The sequence below is a fragment of the Culex quinquefasciatus genome, chromosome 3 (genome assembly GCF_015732765.1).
Source record: "Culex quinquefasciatus strain JHB chromosome 3, VPISU_Cqui_1.0_pri_paternal, whole genome shotgun sequence".
Lineage (NCBI taxonomy): Eukaryota > Metazoa > Arthropoda > Insecta > Diptera > Culicidae > Culex > Culex quinquefasciatus.
The window spans coordinates 102318884-102338139 of NC_051863.1; the positions used below are offsets into that span (position 1 = coordinate 102318884).

At 36.4% G+C, this 19256-nt stretch overlaps 1 protein-coding gene across 2 annotated transcripts in view; it reads right to left on the bottom strand.

Annotated features, from left to right (window-relative positions):
* Nucleotides 1-317: 317 nt before the first annotated feature.
* The window catches only part of LOC6046101 (GTP-binding protein RAD), a 114744-nt gene continuing 95805 nt past the window's right edge, over nucleotides 318-19256 (bottom strand). Inside the window, exons 8-9 of one of the 2 annotated variants that reach the window (XM_038265891.1) lie at nucleotides 907-1040; nucleotides 318-850 (exon numbers count right to left, since the gene is read on the bottom strand). In XM_038265891.1, coding sequence (XP_038121819.1) covers nucleotides 704-850; nucleotides 907-1040 — 281 coding nt within the window. In that variant the 3' untranslated portion in view covers nucleotides 318-703. Of the gene's footprint in view, nucleotides 851-906; nucleotides 1041-19256 lie in introns of those variants that run through there. The other variant, XR_005278923.1, reaches the window with a different exon arrangement.

The following is a 19256-nucleotide window of genomic DNA, read 5'->3' on the forward strand; positions in this document are numbered from 1 at the left end:
AGGAACCCCCAGAAAAATTTTGAGTCCGATCGGAGAACTTTTTTCGGTTTAGGCTCTTTTCAAATGAAATTGCTGTATATATTAGAGTGTAACAAAATTGACTTTTTGGCGGGCATTCAGGGTTTGTTCCGGTGGGCATTCTGAGCCCAAATCCCAAATATGAGCTTGATTGGACGTAACAGGAGCTGGCGCTCCGCCTTTCTATTTTAAATGGGATTTAACCCGTAAAAAAAGATTTTTTCAAAAATGTCACTTTTAGAGGTAACAAAAAGCAAAGTAATCCACTTTAACGACCCCCGGGTCTTTTGTGGTCTCTGTTGCAAGTTTCTGCTCATTTCTAGGCGTCCGAAGGTTATGTGTGGTGAGTCGCCCAAAACCTCTTTTACGCAAATGGACCGACGTTTTACTTCCCCATCCGATAGAAGGCGTGGTCAGGCAAATCTGAGCTTGATTGGAGTCAAAATCTCGTTTTTTCGAAACGAGATTTTGACTCCAATCAAGCTCAAATTTTGGATTTGGGCTTAGTATGCCCACCGGAACAAACCCTTGAATGCCCACCAAAAAGTCATTTTTGTTACACTCTAATATATAAGTACGGCAAGTTTGATTTGATTGCAACTTCAGTAATTTGTACTGAGTGTATAAAAGGAAGAGTAACATATATGCATTGTCATATTGAAATCCTTTGATTGATATTTATGGTCTACAGGACTTGCAAATTCTCACAATTTCTAAACTTGGAGTCCTCTTTTCCAAATATCCAAGTGATCATTTGGCGAGCCTTCATTGAAGCTCGAACTACATTACGATTTTTGTACCAATGCGCTGATGGTGATGGTTCTCGATGCCCCTAAAAAAGATGATGATTACAAGATTTTTTTTTTTTTGCTACAACGATTAATTTACCTGAAGAGCACAATGCACCTTTTTCAGGCGTATTTGAGACAAAACTCCAGCCAGCAACGTGTCAACGTTATGATTTATGGCCACTGATACCTCGATGAATTTTATCTTGTGTGTACAGGCCATACATTTTCCATCTGAATAAAAGATTACAGTTTTTTTTATTGGAATAGCGGAAAAACAAGAAAAGAAGACTCAATCTAAATTCCATTCGGAATAGAAAAATGACGTTATACCGGATGCTGTGATTATGAAATGTTGAACAGTAACAGTTTTGTTGCATTTCACTAAATAACCCATCAACACCCTGTAACAAATTGTAATGTGCCAACCTGTTTTTTTTGCCGAAATTTAGATGTGAAGAATCGGAATTTTATTATAAAAAACGTTACTTAATCCACCCTTAGGTGGTTGGTGCCTTCCTCACATTTAAAAGGTAATGCTATCCAAAATAGGGCGGACCTTTAAGTGTTCTATCAATTTGACTAATTATTCATCTCATTATTATTTCAGGGCACTTATGTGCTTACAACTTATGATAGCGTAGTCAAATCTCCAATTCAATTTGTGCCCGTTGGAAAGGCTTATTAATTATCTATCCAAAGATAGGTCGCATGATATATTTGGACAACATTTTCATCAAAATACCTGAGATTTGGCCTCCAAAAAAGTGTATAAATAACACTTAAGTGCTTATAACTTTTGATAGGGTTGCAGATCTTTTATGTTTTGAATGTCTTTCGATTACCTATCCAACGACAGGTCGCATGATAGATCCGGACATCGTTTTCATCAAAATATCTGAGAACCGCCCTCCAAAAAGTGCATAAATATCACTTAAGTGCTTATAACTTTTGATAGGGTTGTCAGATTTTCAATGTTTTGGACGCGTTGGAAAGGTCTTTTGATTACCTGTTCAACGATAGGTCGCATGATAGATCCGGACAACGTTTTCATCATGATATCTGAGATCCGGCTTCCAAAAAAGTACATAAATAACACTTAAGTGGTAATAACTTTTGATAGGGTTGTCAGATCTTCAATGTCTTGGACGCGTTGGAAAGGTCTTTAAAATACCTTTCTAAAAATGTATAACATGCCGGGTTTTCTTACAAAAACCACCCTTTTTACAATCTTCCGGACTTTTGTTAAAATCGTTTTTTAGCATAACTTTTGAAGTACTTAACTAAACTGCATAATTTTTAATACCGACTTATGGGACCCCAAGACGGATCGAATGACGCCAAAACGGACAAAATCGGTTAAGCCAATGTTGAGATAATCGAGTGACAATTTTTTTATCAACATCCCACCACACACACAGACATTTGCTCAGAATTTGATTCTGAGTCGATAGGTGTACATGAAGGTGGGTCTAGGAGGTCTAATTGAGAAGTTCAGTTTTCGAGTGATTTTATAGCCTTTCCTCAGTAAGGTGAGGAAGGCAAAAATACAGCAAAATAAAATTGTTCGAGTGAGCGGGATTGATTCAACTCTGCCCCGTAAAAAATGTTCTTCGTGGTGCGAAATGCTCCGAGCCATGTACGAGTAGAGCAAATAAAGTTCGTTTTGTTTCTACGCTCCGCGGTTTTTAATTTGTCCGGAACAAGCCGTTCGTTCGAGTCTGTTAATATATGTAACGATAGTGCAAATTTGGAACATATTACAGATCGGTCAATGTTTAAAAAAATAGAAAATCCATATTTGAACATAATTATTCGTTTTTACCTGCATTTGAAAGCTTTTGTTGTGATCTTTCGACTGATGTTTCGATAAATTGCATATTTTAGTGTTTAATGTTAAAATGTAAAAAAAATCATTGGCCCATGTAATCCACAAATTCGGAACACTTTTTTTTCTTACAAATGTAAATCCAATAAATTCTTAGTTTAACTATGGTTTTGTAAATAGTTTGATCAAAAAATTTGTGCATTGGGGGTCGTGCATAAACCACGTGGCCTCCTTAGGGGAGGGGTCCGAAATCCGACCGAAAAAAACCATGAAAAGCCATGGGGGAGGGGGTCGACGGCTGACCACGTGGCCTTTCAAAAGAAAATCTGTTCTTAAAAAATACGCGCTTTGAGTTTACTTATATGCATACATTTTTGTTACACTTCAAAACCATACAATTACTGTGTTTAAAATTATTACTTATATTTCATAATATGTCATAATATTTTCAAATTTAATATTTAATTATATATTTCAGCAGATTCATATCAATACATTGAGCCTGTTATTGAATGTATACTTTTTAATACTCATGTAACTACGTCTTACAAAAGTTTAAAAGCTGTTAAATTATAAAGTGACAGTATCCAAAGCTAATATACCCTAAAAAATGCGTACCAAAATGCAAACAAAATTTCATTTTTTGTTGATAGTATCTTGTAGCTAAAAATGTGCTTGCAAATTTGCATTGAAAGTAGATGTAGTCTTCGATAGTTCTATTCTCGAACAGCTTAAAAATAAATATTGCTGAAAATTTTCGTAACAAGGCAAAAAACTAAATATGTATTATAAATGAAGTGTCTAAAAATGATCCTCGGCGAAAAAAAAATATTTTCAAAATCTTAGATCTTAGCTAATTACCGTAGCTGGTCCTATAAGTGATCGAAGAATCTTTTTCGAAAGATTTCCTTTTGACACATAAAACAAACTCAAGATATCTTGTATCTCCTCTCTCATACAATTTTTTTAAGTACAAAGAAACTAAAAACCCCAATTTCAGGATTATCGCGCAAAATTTCAGTTTCACTACCTCATTTGCAAGTGAAACGTCTCACATTAAAAAATAACACTGGAACGCCCAACGCATGTCCAACTTACACGGACGCCCAAGCCTCCCAAAGTTGGAACGGTAACTTCAACTCGCTGGTTCTCGGGCATTACTCAACCAATCGGGACGATTCTTGTTTCCACTGATTTGTAAGAATGTCTAGATGTCTAGTTCTAGAACTTTGCAGAACTTAATTTGATCAAATTTGTAATTTTTGCGACCGAAAACATCGTTCCACCTTTTTTAAAACGACTGCCTCTGCGGAATTTTTGGCGAATATTTTTACACGCAAAAAAAAAGTTGGAACGATGTTTTAGATCGCAAAAATAACAAATTTGATCAAATTGAGTTCTGCAAAGTTCTAGGATCATCTAGACATCACTGGAAAGAAGAATCATCTTGATTGGTTGAGTTATGACAGAGAACCATTGAGTTGAAGTTACCGTTCCAACTTTTTTGGAGCCTTGGGCGTTGGAATGTTAATGTTAATAGGGACCATCTCTTGAGCCAAAGAGAAACATGGGCAAACATTTTAGATTTTTAGAGAAAAAAAACGAGCTTCAAGCATACATTGTTTTTGTTTCTTAATTAATTTAAGATTAAAAAAATAGGGGCCAAAGGTGCCCTTTCCTGAAAATATTAGTTTTTCTTTAAGCTGAGAAAATATACTATATCCTCAACTTCATATTTGAGATAAAACCACTCAAATATAGAACTCGATTTGATCAAATTTGTAATTTATGTGATCAAAAACGTTCAAAAGTTGGAATGATTGCTCTAGTAAAATAATCGCCCGTAAACCTGTAAGCTGAAGTTACTGTTCCAACGTTTTAGGGAGGCTTGGGCATCCGTGTATATTGGACATGCGTTGGGCGTTGGTGTTAATAATTTCAAAGATATTGAAAAGATTGAAAAAATAACTTATATTTAATATTTTATTTGTATTTATTTTAAGGTAGTATTTCAGCAATCAGAAGTTGGATCAAAAATCTTAAATCGTAGATAATTTCCTATCCAAACAACTGAAAAAAAAAATGTAAATAAATTCAATTTTTTACCTCAATCTTTTTTTAAATTTATTAAAACACGTAGTTGATAACAAATTCTATTTAAAGTAAGAGTAAGACTTAAACAATTTGGATGTCCATGACTAGAAGAATGATTTTTAGCCCGTTGTCTACAACTTTGCCAAAGACACGAAATCGATTTTTCCGATTATTTTCACATAACTTTTGTTTGAGCAATTTTATACAAAATCGGTCTTTATTCTTTAATTTTAATTTTTGATTTTTTTAATCCGTCTGAAACTTTTTTGGTGCCCAAGCCATTTTGCATCATTAGTTTGTCCATATAGTTTTCCATACAAATTTGGCAGCAATGAAAATTAAAAAATCATGTGAAGAAATTTTTGGTCGATTTGGTGTCTTCGGCAAAGTTGTAGGTATGGATAAGGACTACACTGAAAAAAAAAGATAAATGGTAATTTATTTTGCTGATTTTTAATTTCACTTTTTGTCACTTAAACATGATTTGCAAAAAACACTATTTTTTTTTTTGATTTTGCCAATTTTTCAGAAATTTTCAGAACGGGCAAAAAATCTTTGTTTGAGTTATGAATTTTTGAATCATTACTGATTAAAAAAATCGAAATATTGACCGCAACTTAAATTCAATTTAATTTTTTGATGTAAAATCGAATTTGTAATCTAAAAGTACATTAGTGAAATTTTCATAAAGTGCACCGTGTTCAAGTTATAGCTGTTTTTAGGTTACTTTTTTAAAAAAATAGTTGCAGTTATTAATTTTAATAAATTAGTGCCCATGTTTGCCCACTTTTGAAAAAATATTTTTGAAATGCTGAGAAAATTCTTTGTTGCTTTGTTGCTGAGATATGCAAAGATTTTAAAACAGAAAAATTGATGTTTACTACCCAAACAACCCATAATTGTCTTATGTCGATATCTCAGCAACTAATGGTGCGATTTTCAATGTTTATAAATAAAACTTTCGTGAAATTTTCCGATCTTTTCGAAATCAATATAATAAAAAAAATAATTAAGACTAACATTTCAAAATGTCGCAATATTGAATGTTTGTCCCTGTCTCTGATTCTTGTATGGAGAAAAAAAATTACAAAGCTCGACTTTTTTGGACACACTGAATCATTTGAACCAATCATGCTTAATTAAAAAGAAAAGTTGCTTTAGTTTGGATTTTTATGAATGTTTGGAATAAAATAAATATTAACTAGGAGCTTTCATAACTAGATTTTTTCCTTAAAATAAAATGAAAATTTATTTTTTATTTTAAAATAAAATGAAAATTTTTTTTTAATAAAATGAAAAAATAATTACGAGTCATCTCTGCGATACGGCTTTACGCAGTAGGCCTGGCCGCTTTAACGCTTGTGATGTTTCAATGCATTTCAATGCAATGGCGCACTACAAATGTTAATAAATGACAAGAAGAGTGCTAGGCGTCATCTAACCTAAGACACTCTCCAGGAATCCGAGGTTCGTTTTTTGATACCTCGTGACGGAGGGGCGGTACGACCCCTTCAATTTTTGAACATGCAAAAAGAGGTGTTTTTCAATAATTTGCAGCCTGTAACGGTTATGAGATAGAAATTTGATGTCAAAGGGACTTTTATTTAAAATAAGACGCCCGATTTGATGGCGTACTTAGAATTCCGGAAAACGTATTTTTCATCGAGAAAAACACTAAAAAAGTTTTAAAAACTCTGCCATTTTCCGTTACTTGACAGCCATAAATTTTGGAACATGTCATTTTATGGGAAATTTAATGTACTTTTCGAATCTACATTGGTCATTTTTTCATTTAGAACAAAAATTAAAATTTCGTGTTTTTTCTAACTTTGCTGGGTTATTTTTTGGAGTGTAACAATGTTCTACAAAGTTGTAGGGCTGACAATTACAAAAAAATTGATATATAAACATAAGGGGTTTGCTTATAAATATCACGAGTAATCGCGGTTTTACGAAAAAAAGTTTTTAAAAAGTTGGTCGTCGTTGATCATGGCCGTTCATGGTCACCCGCGACAGACACGGACGACGAAACAAAGAAAAACGCAAAAAGTAACTTTTTCAAAACTTTTTTTTTCGTAAAACCGCGATAACTCGTAATATTTATAAGCAAACCCCTTATGTTTATATATCAAATTTTTGTAATTGTCTGCCCTAAAACTTTGTAGAACATTGTAACACTCCAAAAAATAACCCAGCAAAGTAAGAAAAAACACGAAATTGTTAAATGAAAAATTTTGTTCTAAATGAAAAAATGACCCTTCTGCACGGAGAGACCGTGCCCAGAAATTTTAACAATTAAAATTGTTGATTTTACTTTCGTAAATTTTGACAAAAACGTACTTGTTGCTGCCAATTTTCAGTTAAAATAACCAAAATTCGATATTACAGTCATGCCTCGGTTTTGCACGCCTCGGTTTTGCACTGCCCCGGTTTTGCACCGTTCAGCTGCACGGTCCAGTGCTTAACCGAGGCACAGAGCTTATGGGTTTTTGGCTATATGGGAGACATTGGCTTTAATCGTATGAAAAATCATGCAAACATCAAAAAATTATAGTGTTTTGGAATCGGGATGATGTCAGTTATCCATTAAAATTATAATTTCATGAAAATTTTCACAAAAATATGTATTTTTTCTGTATTTCGAAAATGCATTTTTTTCTCTAAAGAATCCAAAAATATATTGTTATTGCAATATGGGTATCAAATGATCAGGGTTTTCCATACATTTTGGATATAATAACAACATTTTTAGAAAATACTCAATGTTTTTACAAAACTACGTTTTTTCGAAAAAAAAAAATACTCAAAATTTAAATTATTATGATATGGGTATCGAACGATCGGGATTTTTCATACATTTCGAATGTAATAACAACATTTTTAGAAAATACTCAAAATTATCACAAAACTACGTATTTTTGAATAAAATACTCAAAATTTCAATTTTTACAATACGGGTATCAAACGATCGGGAATTTTTTCATACATTTCGAATGTAATAACAACAATTTTAGAAAATACTCAAAATTTTCATAAAACTACGTATTTTTGTAATTTTTCAAAATTTCAGTTTTTACAACATGGGTATCAAATAATCAAATCAATTTTTCTCAAAAATACATAGTTTTGTGAAATTTTTTAAGTATTTTCATTTTTTAATAACTTTCGAAATGTATGAAAAAATCCTTATCGTTTGACACCCATATTATAAAAATAGAAATTTTGAGTATTTTGTTTTCGAAAATACGTAGTTTTGTGAAAATTTTGAGTATTTTCAAAAAACGTTGTTATTACATTCGAAATGTATGAAAAAACCCCGATCGCTTGATACCAACATTGTAAAAACGGACATTTTGAGTATTTTTTTCGAAAATACGTAGTTTTGTGAAAATTTTGAGTGTTTTCAAAAATATTCTTATTACATTCGAAATGTATGAAAAATCCCGATCGTTCGATACCCACATTGTAAAACGGAATTTTTGTATTTTTTCGAAAATACGTAGTTTTGTGAAAATTTTGAGTATTTTCTAAAAATGTTGTTATTACATCCAAAATGTATGAAAAAAACCTGATCATTTGATACCCATATTGCAATAACAATATATTTTTGGTTTCTTTAGAGAAAAATAAATGCATTTTCGAAATACAGGAAAAATATGTATTTTTGTGAAAATTTTTTTTTTTAGTTAATGTTGAAGTGGCACATCAAAGTGTTGCAACTGGGGAGGTGGAATTGGTGAGTAGGTTTGTTGATGATTTCTTTGCAGGTGATAAACTATGAAGAGCAAGAGGACGATTTGCCATGAGGACCTCCAATGCGAGTGAGTTGAACATGTTAGAAGAATGTTTGATGGAACGAGAGGGCAATAGAAGGAAATGCGGGCCGACTCTTCACGGATAGAGCAGCCCGGGCAAATTTAACAAAATGTTGGTTAATCCAAGTAAGTATGGGTTTATTTTTGCACAATAATTTATCTAATGTGATTCTTATTAGAAAACTGAATCATTAAAAAGCTTCGTGCTTACGACGGATAAAATCTTAACGAACCATTCTTTTTTCAGAATCATCAAAAGTAATTGTTAATTATATAATTACATTTATTTACGTTCCTTTTTCAGTTTATAGCCGAAATTAAGAATTTTGTATTAAATTACTAATACATTTCACATGTCTATTTGCAGCAAAAGGTTCACTTTAGTGAAAATTCTGTGTCCAACCACAAGAAAAATAACTAAACTTGAGACCATTGTAGATGATGATGACTTATCAGATGATTTCACAGTGATAGTAAGTGAATACAACGCTTAATGTTATACAACATAATAAAAATATAAGTTTAAAACTTGGTGAAAATTTTGCTCGGTTTCTATTTTTAAGGAATTCACGAGAACTTAAACATCAATATGTTTAACAAAATATGTAATATGCTTTATTATTTTTTAGTTTAATGCAACGTAATTTAAAAAAAAATCAAACTTTACATGTTTTATAACAACAACTAAATTAAAAAAAAAAACAAATTAGTACAAAACGTTAAATATTTAGGCAGAATAAATGGTAATATAAAAAACTCAGCATTAACTTGTGAGGCATTATTACAAAATTTACTGCAAATTCAATAAAAATATTGCTAACAACTGCTAGTTATTGACTGCATGTACAAATATTTTTCTGTATTCAAGTAAGACATTAGTTAAAATATAGCTAGAAATTCGGCCCAGCCTGTATCGTTAGATAATTAAAGAAAATATATATATATATATATCAACACTTGCATAAATTATGTCTAATTATGAAATGTTTTGTTATAAACCACTAATAATATGCTGCATGCAAAAATATATCGGTTGATACAATGAAAAAAAAATGTTGAAAAATAGTTGAAAAATATTTCCCAGCTAGTTTTTAACAGAATATTCCACAATATTTCAGCAGAAAACAAGAAATTTTTAGTTAATTTTCTGAAAAAAATATTCTAGCAGTCGACTGCTAGAATTTTTTTCGGCCATTTAACCAACAAAAATGGCAAATCCAACTATTTTTTTAGTTAATTTTAGTTACTGGTGGTCAGCAATTTCGAGTTAACAAAATCAACAATCGATTGTTGAAAAAAAGCTGTGTAAAAAATTAACCCATACTTTAAGTTAAATTAACCAAGATTTTCTTGGATTTGCCCCGGCCGGTCTCTCCGTGTTAGTCAATGTAGATTCGAAAAGTACATTAAATATCCCATAAAATGACATGTTCCAATTTTTTTTACAGTCGAGTAACGAGAAATGGCTGAGTTTTTTTAATTTTTAGTGTTGTTTTTTCGATGAAAATACGTTTTTCCGGAATTCTGAGTACGCCATAAAATCGGGCGTCCAATTTTACATAATAGTCTCTTTGACACCAAATTTTTATCTCATCACCGTTTCAGGCTGCAAATAATTGAAAAATACCTTTTTTCGCATGTTCAAAATTTAAGGGGTCGTACCGCCCTTCCGTCACGAGGTATCAAAATACCGACCTCGGATTCGTGATCAGGGGCAAAAGTTACTCCTTAGGACAAAGTATCACGCAAATCGAAGAGGGGTCGGGACAACTTTTTCCAATTTCGTGTGAGTTGGTAGAGAATTACCCTCTTACGTAAAATTGTCCGGGGATCACGATGGTGACCAAAAGCCAAACTATATAAAATTATGGAATGGGTGAAAATAACGTTTTAATCCATTCTGAACTTTTCGAAAAAAAATCTTCAGGAATGAAAAATCATGAACACTATTTAAAAAAATAAAAAAAAAACTTTTTAGAACAAACTTTCACTTTGAATGGCTATATTTTGAAAACGGTGTACTTAATCAAAAAAAATGTTGAGTACTTTTCGATTGCAAATCGATTTTACATTTAAAAAAATAGGTACTTTAAGCACAGGTAGGTTTAAGTATAAGACCTTATTTTTTTACAAAAATCACTTATTAAAAAATTAAAACTCGTCGGCAAAATTTTGATCAATACTTCCATACATAGCAAATAAAAAATATGGATTTTGGGAAATAGAATTTTTGTAATAAAAGTTAATTAAAATAGTCCTCATCAATACCTACAACTTTGCCCAAGACACCATATCAATCAAAAAATGAATCTATGACAATTCCCCGAAACCCACATTCCCGAAAAGACATTTCCCCGAATGCCATATATCCAAAAAGACACTTTCCCGAAATGTCATTTACCCGAAAATTATTTCCCCGAACAATCCATTTCTCCGAACGGCCACATCCCCGAATGGCTACTTCTCCTAAAAACCATTAACCCGAATGGCCAAAAAATCAAACCACCACATTAACGACCCCCGGGTCTTTTGTGGTCTCTATTGCAAGTTTCTGCTCGAACCTAGGAGTCCGAAGGCTTGAATGGGAAGAGCACCCAAACCTCTTTCTACTCCAAGGAGCCTTCCACCCCAGTGTTTGGACTGACGACCTTTGGATTGCGAGTCCAACCGCCGCCAGCGATTCCACCGGAGTAGGCTTGGTTTGGTGGGGTCTAGCTCATTTCCCAGGATTCGAACTCCAGATTCTAAGATTTAGTTACTCCGACTGCCTTTCAAAAAACTGACTCAACCGAATCCAACAAAACTCCAAGCGCCAGTGATTCCACCGGAGTAGGCTTGGTTTGGTGGGGTCTAGCTCATTTCCCAGGATTCGAACTCCAGATTCTAAGATTTAGTTACTCCGACTGCCTTTCAAAAGAACTGACTCAACCAAATCCAACAAAAACTCCAACTATGACAAATGACGTAGATAAGGAGAACATCTTGAGCAGAGTACATATTTCTAATGAACAAATATAAATAGCAGCGTGCCGTCTAATAAATTTGCATATTTTTCACATTTCGTCGCTGTCGTGCTATCTTGTCGTACGTCGATTTTGGGCCAAATTGAGTTAAGCACGCCATTTGCCGGGACCGTGGTGTAGGGGTAAGCGTGATTGCCTCTCACCCAGTCGGCCTGGGTTCGATCCCAGACGGTCCCGGTGGCATTTTTCGAGACGAGATTTGTCTGATCACGCCTTCCGTCGGACGGGAAGTAAATGTTGGCCCCGGACTAACCTAAAGGTTAGGTCGTTAGCTCAGTCCAGGTGTAGGAGTCGTCTCCTGGGTCCTGTCTCGATGGAGTCGCTGGTAGGCAGTTGGACTAACAATCCAAAGGTCGTCAGTTCGAATCCCGGGGTGGATGGAAGCTTAGGTGTAAAAAGAGGTTTGCAATTGCCTCAACAATCAAGCCTTCGAACACCTAGTTTCGAGTAGGAATCTCGCAATCGAGAACGCCAAGGCAATGCTGTAGAGCGAATAATTTGATTACGCCATTTTGTGCAGCTCACAATGCCACATCTTTTGACCTACACAGATACCCAAAATTCGATTTTAATCCTGAGATATTAGCATAGCATTGCATATCATTGGTGTCTACCCATAGTTGCTACTCTGTTATTGACCAGGACCTCCAATAATTGCTCCGTGGACCACAGATGAAGAGTAGGAAGTCATCACCACTTCGCAACTTTCAAATGTGCCTATCATGCTAGCCAATCACAGCGCCGGCCACGATCAGTGGTAAGACACAGGGAAGTGGATAGGAATTTTTAGTCCGATACTTGAGTGATGAAGACCGCTAAATCGGCTGCTTCATCGACAAAGTATCACGTGAGGTTTGATGGTGTTAGTATGATGGGTGTGAGTGAAGCCAGGATTAACCATGGTAAGTGATGTGGCCGGTCAATTTTATTTATAGTCCTTAATTCTTCGGATGTTCTTGGATTCATTTTGGAAGCCTTCCAATTCGGTTCACCAAGCTTTTTGTGGTGAATTCTGGTCGTGTTGAAAGTTCAATATTCGCCTAACAATTATGCAACCAGTAAGTGTCCTTGAATTCAACATGCATTCAATATTGCATTTCCTGTTCTTAGGTTCACAGATTCCAATCAAGTTTCTTGGATTCTTATAGCATTCTTAATCCTTCTAGTCAACTAAGCCTCGATGGTCTGGTGATTAGCATTTTTGTCTGCTGAACCCAAAGGACGGGGAATCGAACCCCGCCGCGAGCTAATGAATTTTTCGTTCATATTCAAAGTGTTCAGAATTCCTTCTAATTCGATTTTAATCCAGAGATATTCTTACAATCTATCACTGGAAAAAAGAATCGTCCCGATTGGTTGAGTAATACCCGAGAACTAGCGAGTTGAAGTTACCGTTCCACCTTTTTTGTGAGGCTTGGGCGTCCGTGTAAGTTGGACATGCGTTGGGCGTTCCAGTGTTAAAAAGATTTAAGTTTAATCCTAGGTTTAATCTCAAATTTGAACTTGGGAACCATTTAATTTCATCGAGAACCTAATGTTGGCAAATCAGCACTTAGGTGTTAAATTACAGCTAGTTTAAATCATTTTCGACTGAAATTTAATAAGTATTCTAAAAGCGCAGGGTAGAGTAGTCATCAATGAGACCAATCAGGCTCATATTTGGGGGAAAGGTGTGTCTACTGGATACACGTCTGCCATAATAGTGGCTTTGGCTATGGACGCTACCTTGAAAAGTTATTTATAAATTATGGACAAAAAATACTTTTTCGCTCGTAGGCTGCCATTTACACCAAAACTAATATTTCTTCAAATTTCTTTCGACGTTCCATAGGGATTGAGTTGGGCTACAATGTCCTTTCATTAGGTTTGGCCAAAATATAGAATATACCCAGAATCCAGGACTGTCTCATTGTTCCCACTCATTTCAACCCATGGGTAACAAAGAGATACTTCGATTTTTCTTCATTAAACTTTTGAAAATTTATGGAAAGTGATTTTTTGCGTATTTATAGAGTTTTAACTTCACTTAACCAAAAATACAAAGTTATTTGGTATAAATATATGGATTTTACAAAATTTAAAAACTTTTTAGTATAACTTTTTTTAATTAAAGTTTCAATTTGCTCTAAAATGTTCAAGGCGAGTCACCTGCAATGGAACAATACAAAAACATGATGGTATACTAGAAAAGTATTGATTTTCCTAGAGTATCTCATTGTTCCCCAGCTGTCTCATTGTTCCTGCCAAGTCACTATGGTACATTGGGTAGCCAAGTTTCAAAAAAGTTACCTTCTCCAAATATTTTTTGGTATTTTTTTCTCGAAAGTAAACATTCTAACTAAGAAAAATCCACATTTTCAAAGCTCTAAGTTTGTTCATTACGGAGATACGCAAGCTGAAAGTCAAAAAATTGAGTAAAAAACTAGCGTTTTTCGTAAAAAAGGCTGATTGTTTAATTTTAACATAGCTCAGCCATTTTAAATATTTCATTAGGACAATTATACATCGTTGGAAAGGTAATGAGATAAGCTTTGAAACTATTAATAGATAAAATGTTGTTTCCAAACCAAAAACTGAAGTTTTCATCGAATAACTGAAGCATTTTTTTGACAAAACTTATTTTTTTGTGTTTGTTAATCGAGTACTTTTTTTTGCTAAACGATGCTAAACATGAAACTAAGATCACTTGAAAGATTGGATCATAATCTAACATTGCTGAAATTTCCAGCCTGCGATTTTTTTGCGTTTTCGGAGATATTCCATTTTGAACAATTACGTTTTATCAAAATTTGCTGCAATCTACATATGCGCCCGTTTATTTCACTTGCTTTGCTACCTACTTCGTGGGCATCGTCGCTTCAAAAATCAATACCTGGTTTCAAGAAGTTCGAAATGACTTTATTAGAATTTTCTGTTGCCTCAGTTTAATATTGAGTACCTTAGTCAAAATAAGGTATTCGTACCGAAGTTTCTCAAGCGAAACTGGATAATCTCAGTTTGATACCGAAAAAAGTATTCAGCAAAATATTGACTTAGCATGATGAATTTCTGCGATCAATCCATGAAACTGATCCACATTTAAGTTCTATGTTGGTTAGTACAAAACATCATAAAAAGTACCTTTAACATATCCTGAAGCCGTCAGAAACTCAATAATCAAAAGAATTTTCATGAACAAGAACATTAGGATTAGTTAGAATATGTTTTGTATTTTATCGTTTTGTTTCATAATTAATATTTTGGATAAAATTAATTTTTCTGTTATTTGATTTAACAACTAAAATTTTCGCAATTTATGCCCGTGAGGGTGGGGGAGGGGGGGGTGGGTCTCAAGTTATATGGCATGGACTCACAAAAAGTAACACACAGCAGTAAAAAATAAATATTTGACTAAAAATGAATTTATTACGCTTAACAAAATTTGGTTGTTGGTGAGGAGGGGAGGGGGGGGGGGTGAAAGAAAGAGGAGGGAGGGGTTGTGTCCTTAAAGTGGGGATGTATTAGATTATCCATAATTTAATAATATAAACTTGTAATACAATATATACGCAACTCTGTTGCACTTGCAAATATATGAAAAGACTATTTATTATAAACAATCAACTATTGAAAAACATGAAAAGTCATAAAAATGGACGTATATCATTTCAATACAATTACCCAAATTTGTATGAAAAACCATTTAAAAAGCAAACAAATAATTTGGCCGCTTGTTTGTATGGAGATGGCCCATAGTGCAAGTGCGTCTACAATGAATAACTCTGGATGTAGATGTCGGATCGATCTCATATTTTGGTCAATGTTAGAACACATTAAAATGCAACACAAAGCTCATTAAAACATGCTGATGAATTTTTTTTTTTTTTTCAAAAAATCGTTGAAAGTTAAAAACCAAAAGTGTCTCATTGATGACCACCCTACCCTAATTAATTTTAACCCAACGGTCAGAACGGATCAAACTAATTTTATTTTGTTTCAAGGAAACTTAAGCTATTCAGTTGATTAGTGAAGTTCAGTGTGTTGATTTTCATTTTCATTTTCTTTATTAGGAGGTGGACAAAAGCCCCTTGAGATGTGTCTAGCATATTCCAAGACACTCTCTCAAAAGGCACAAAACCACCTCGTCTTTTCGCATCAACAAGTACACAAAACTCAAATGATACAAGACGGGTTCACTTTTAAAACTAACTTAATAAATTAACAAAAATATCACAGTGTTCTAAAATCTACGTGTGTATTGTCAGGGAAGGGACTTGAGGAAATTAAGGAAACGGATTTTGATTTTGTCGCGGGATAGGTCAAAGTCGAAATGGTCAGAGCACAAGTTAAAAATACGACACATACTAGAAACTGGTTCGTTATGTCCGTAATTATAGTCAGAGCTCGGCGAACCGTCAAAAAGGAGTGGTTGCGAAGTACACGCCGGCGGGTGTTAATATTGATCAGTTGCAAAACAGCGGGACAATCAATGGACGACTGCAGGAGGTCAGCTACAAACACTGCCTTTGCAACATCACGTCTTACCGAAAGAAGATCAAGGTTTAGCATTTTGCAACGTTCAGCATAGCTCGGAGGATTTAAAGGATCAGGCCAAGTGATGTGACGTTGGGCATATTTGACGAACTTTCGCTGCACCGACTCCACGCGTTGAATGGCGTTCTGGTAGAAGGAGCCCAAACCGTGGAACAGTACTCGAGCGTAGAACGAACCAGCGAGCAATAAAGAGCTTTGAGACAGCCTAAATCTCGAAAATGCTTAGCTATCCTAAAGACGAATCCTAATGTTTTGGAAGCTTTGGAAACCATGTACGTAATATGGTCAGTAAACGTCATTTTGCTATCCAGCATCACGCCTAAATCTTTCACACAGGAAGTCCGAGGTATGGTGGTGTTTGAAAGAGTATAGTCAAAGGAAATTTTGTTGCGTTTGCGGGTGAAAGTGATTGCTGAACACTTAGTTGCATTAAGAACCATTCTGTTATCGGAGCACCAGTTGGCAAACCGGTTGAGCTGCTCTTGAAGAAACTGGCAGTCTCTGGTCTCATCGATAACAGTGAAAAGCTTTATGTCGTCCGCGTAAGACAGCTTGTGACATTTAAGCAGAGGATGCACGTCATTCATATAGAGGAGAAAAATCAGGGGACCCAGGTGGCTGCCTTGTGGGACGCCTGAAAAAACAGCAAATATGGCAGAAATTACGTCGCCCACTTTCACGCTCATTTCTCGTCCGGTGAGGTAGGAGCGAAGCCATTCGAGCAGAGAACCGCTGAAGCCCAGTCGCTCGAGTTTAGCAACAGCAATACGGTGGTTTAGCTTGTCGAATGCTGCCGATAGATCCGTGTAGATGGCGTCAATTTGTTTCCGTTTCTGCATGGTTCGTAGGATGAAGGACGAATAGGTGACCAGATTGGAACTGGTAGAACGTTTCGCCATAAAGCCATGTTGATCCTGGGCGATATAATCACAACAGTTGAACTTGATGAAGTCTAGCACAATGACTTCGAAGAGCTTGCTTACAGCGCAGAGGGCAGCGATTCCGCGATAGTTCCGGACGTCACGTTTAGGCCCCTTTTTGTGAACAGGGAACAAAAACGACTTCTTCCAGAAACATGGGAAAACTCCGGTGGAAAGCGAGGTGTTGAAGAGTTGAGCCAGCGGTTCCGCGAGTGCATCGCAACACTTTTTGAGCACAACCGCGGGGATGCCATCCGGTCCACAGCTGTTGGAACTCTTCAGGCGGGCGCAGGCACGGCGAACGGACTCGGAGCTTATCACCGGATGAGGTCCGATGGGAGGTCTCAGTGGAACGTTACTAGCAGCCCTAGCAACTTGCGAGTCTGCTACAGTTTCGTTATTGAAGACACTGCAGAACTGGCGCCGGAAAAGGTCACAAATACTCTCGGTGGTTGTAGCCTCATCACCGTCGAGTACCATCGAGGTTGGGAGACCAGTTTCTTTCCGCTGCTCGTTGACGTGGTTCCAAAACTTTTGGGTTCACGTTTCAAGCGGCTCTGGATGCGGTTTAGGTGGCGGCGAAAAAGTTGGTTGTTTAACAAACTGTACTTCCGGTTCTTAGCTCTGTAGTGGTTTTTCCAACGATCTGTCGGATGCTTGGCATATTTCTTGAGTGCGGCACGTTTCACGGTCTTCAGCTTCTTCAGGCGGTGAGTAGACCATGGTGGATGTTGAGGAGGTTGCCGCTGTTTCTTCGGGATGAAGACGTTGATAGCTTGCGTCAAAATTTCCGTCCAAGTAACAGCAGCTTCGTTGGCGTCGAGATTGGCCATCAGTTGAGTCCAGTTAACGGTTGCCAAGAATTCGTTCATACCTTCGTAGTTACCATTGCGGTAGTCTATGAAGGTACTACCGTTCGTGTCACTAAAGGTGAACACTGTACACGAGACAGAAACCAGGAAGGGCAAGTGGTGACGAACGTCTTTCACGAGAGGTGAAGGTGCTGGGAGGAGGGCACAGTTGACAGGTACTTTCGAGCTGGCAAAGCAAAGGTCGAGCACGTTGTTGGAGCTGTTGCACAGGTCGTTTAACTGGCTCAGGTTCGCAGTCGAATATTCGTCCAGGAGATCATGTTTAAGCTTGTTCGAGGGGGTGAGAGCAAGATTTGGTAGCAATTTGTTCGTCGGGGTGCGTGTCCAACGGATACCCGGAAAGTTGAAATCGCCGACGATCATTATGCTGTCATTGACTTTCGTCTTGGATAAAATCCACGTCAAAGATCGTCTGTGCTGCTCAAAGAGAGTCGCATCGTTGTCAAATTTTGGAGGAATATAAACAACACACACAAACAATGTGGATGAGGCGAGAGGGACTGAAACCCACACCTGTTCTGGACATGTGCAATTCGGTGGGATCAGTAGGCGTGGCTTGAGACTGGAGCGGACGGCAAGAAGGACACCTCCGCCTGATTCTTTGCAGCTGTTCGCGGCAGAACGATCGCAGCGGAAAACCTCGTATTCGGTACCGAAGATTTGACTCGAGAGGGTAGTTGTTGACAGCCAGGTTTCGGTAAATGCATAAATGTCGTAAGAAGCGGAAGAGATAGCGAGATAGTAATTTGCGATGGTAGTGTTCATACCCCCTACATTTTGATAGTAGAGCAGAAGATTTGTCGCTTCTTCACGATGCATTGCAGCTTGGTTAGTCGTACGAGGGTCGGTTGGTGGTGGAGCGGGTGAAATGGCAGACCTTAAACCATTGTTGACCATTGCTGCCTGTGGTGGACAGCTTCTGGCATCTGACCGTACAGCGGAAGATACTGGTTCATATGGGGCATCGCCAACTGACTGGGATGATAAAACGGTAGCGGTAGATTGTATGGGTACAGACGTGCTGTGTGCTGAGACTGATTGGGAATCATTTTCGGAGCGGGCCGGCGACGAGGAGTCGTTGTTCGTGAACTGCGTGGCGAAACGAGGTTGTTCAGTGGTTGCGGGTTGTGTGAGGAAGGACCAATGAGCTCGGGAGCTTGTCGCTTCACTAAAAAAGGCTTGATTGTAACACCTTCTGGCCAAAAGTCTGTAGCGACAATCAAACTCTCAATCGATTCCGGAACACTTAGTTTGAACGAGAGAAACGTGAGGGGCCTGGCTGAGTTACGATTTTTGCGAACTAACTTTTGACAAATGATGCGGGCGGTTGTGTTGTATTGCTTGAATAGTTAAGCAGAACTTTGA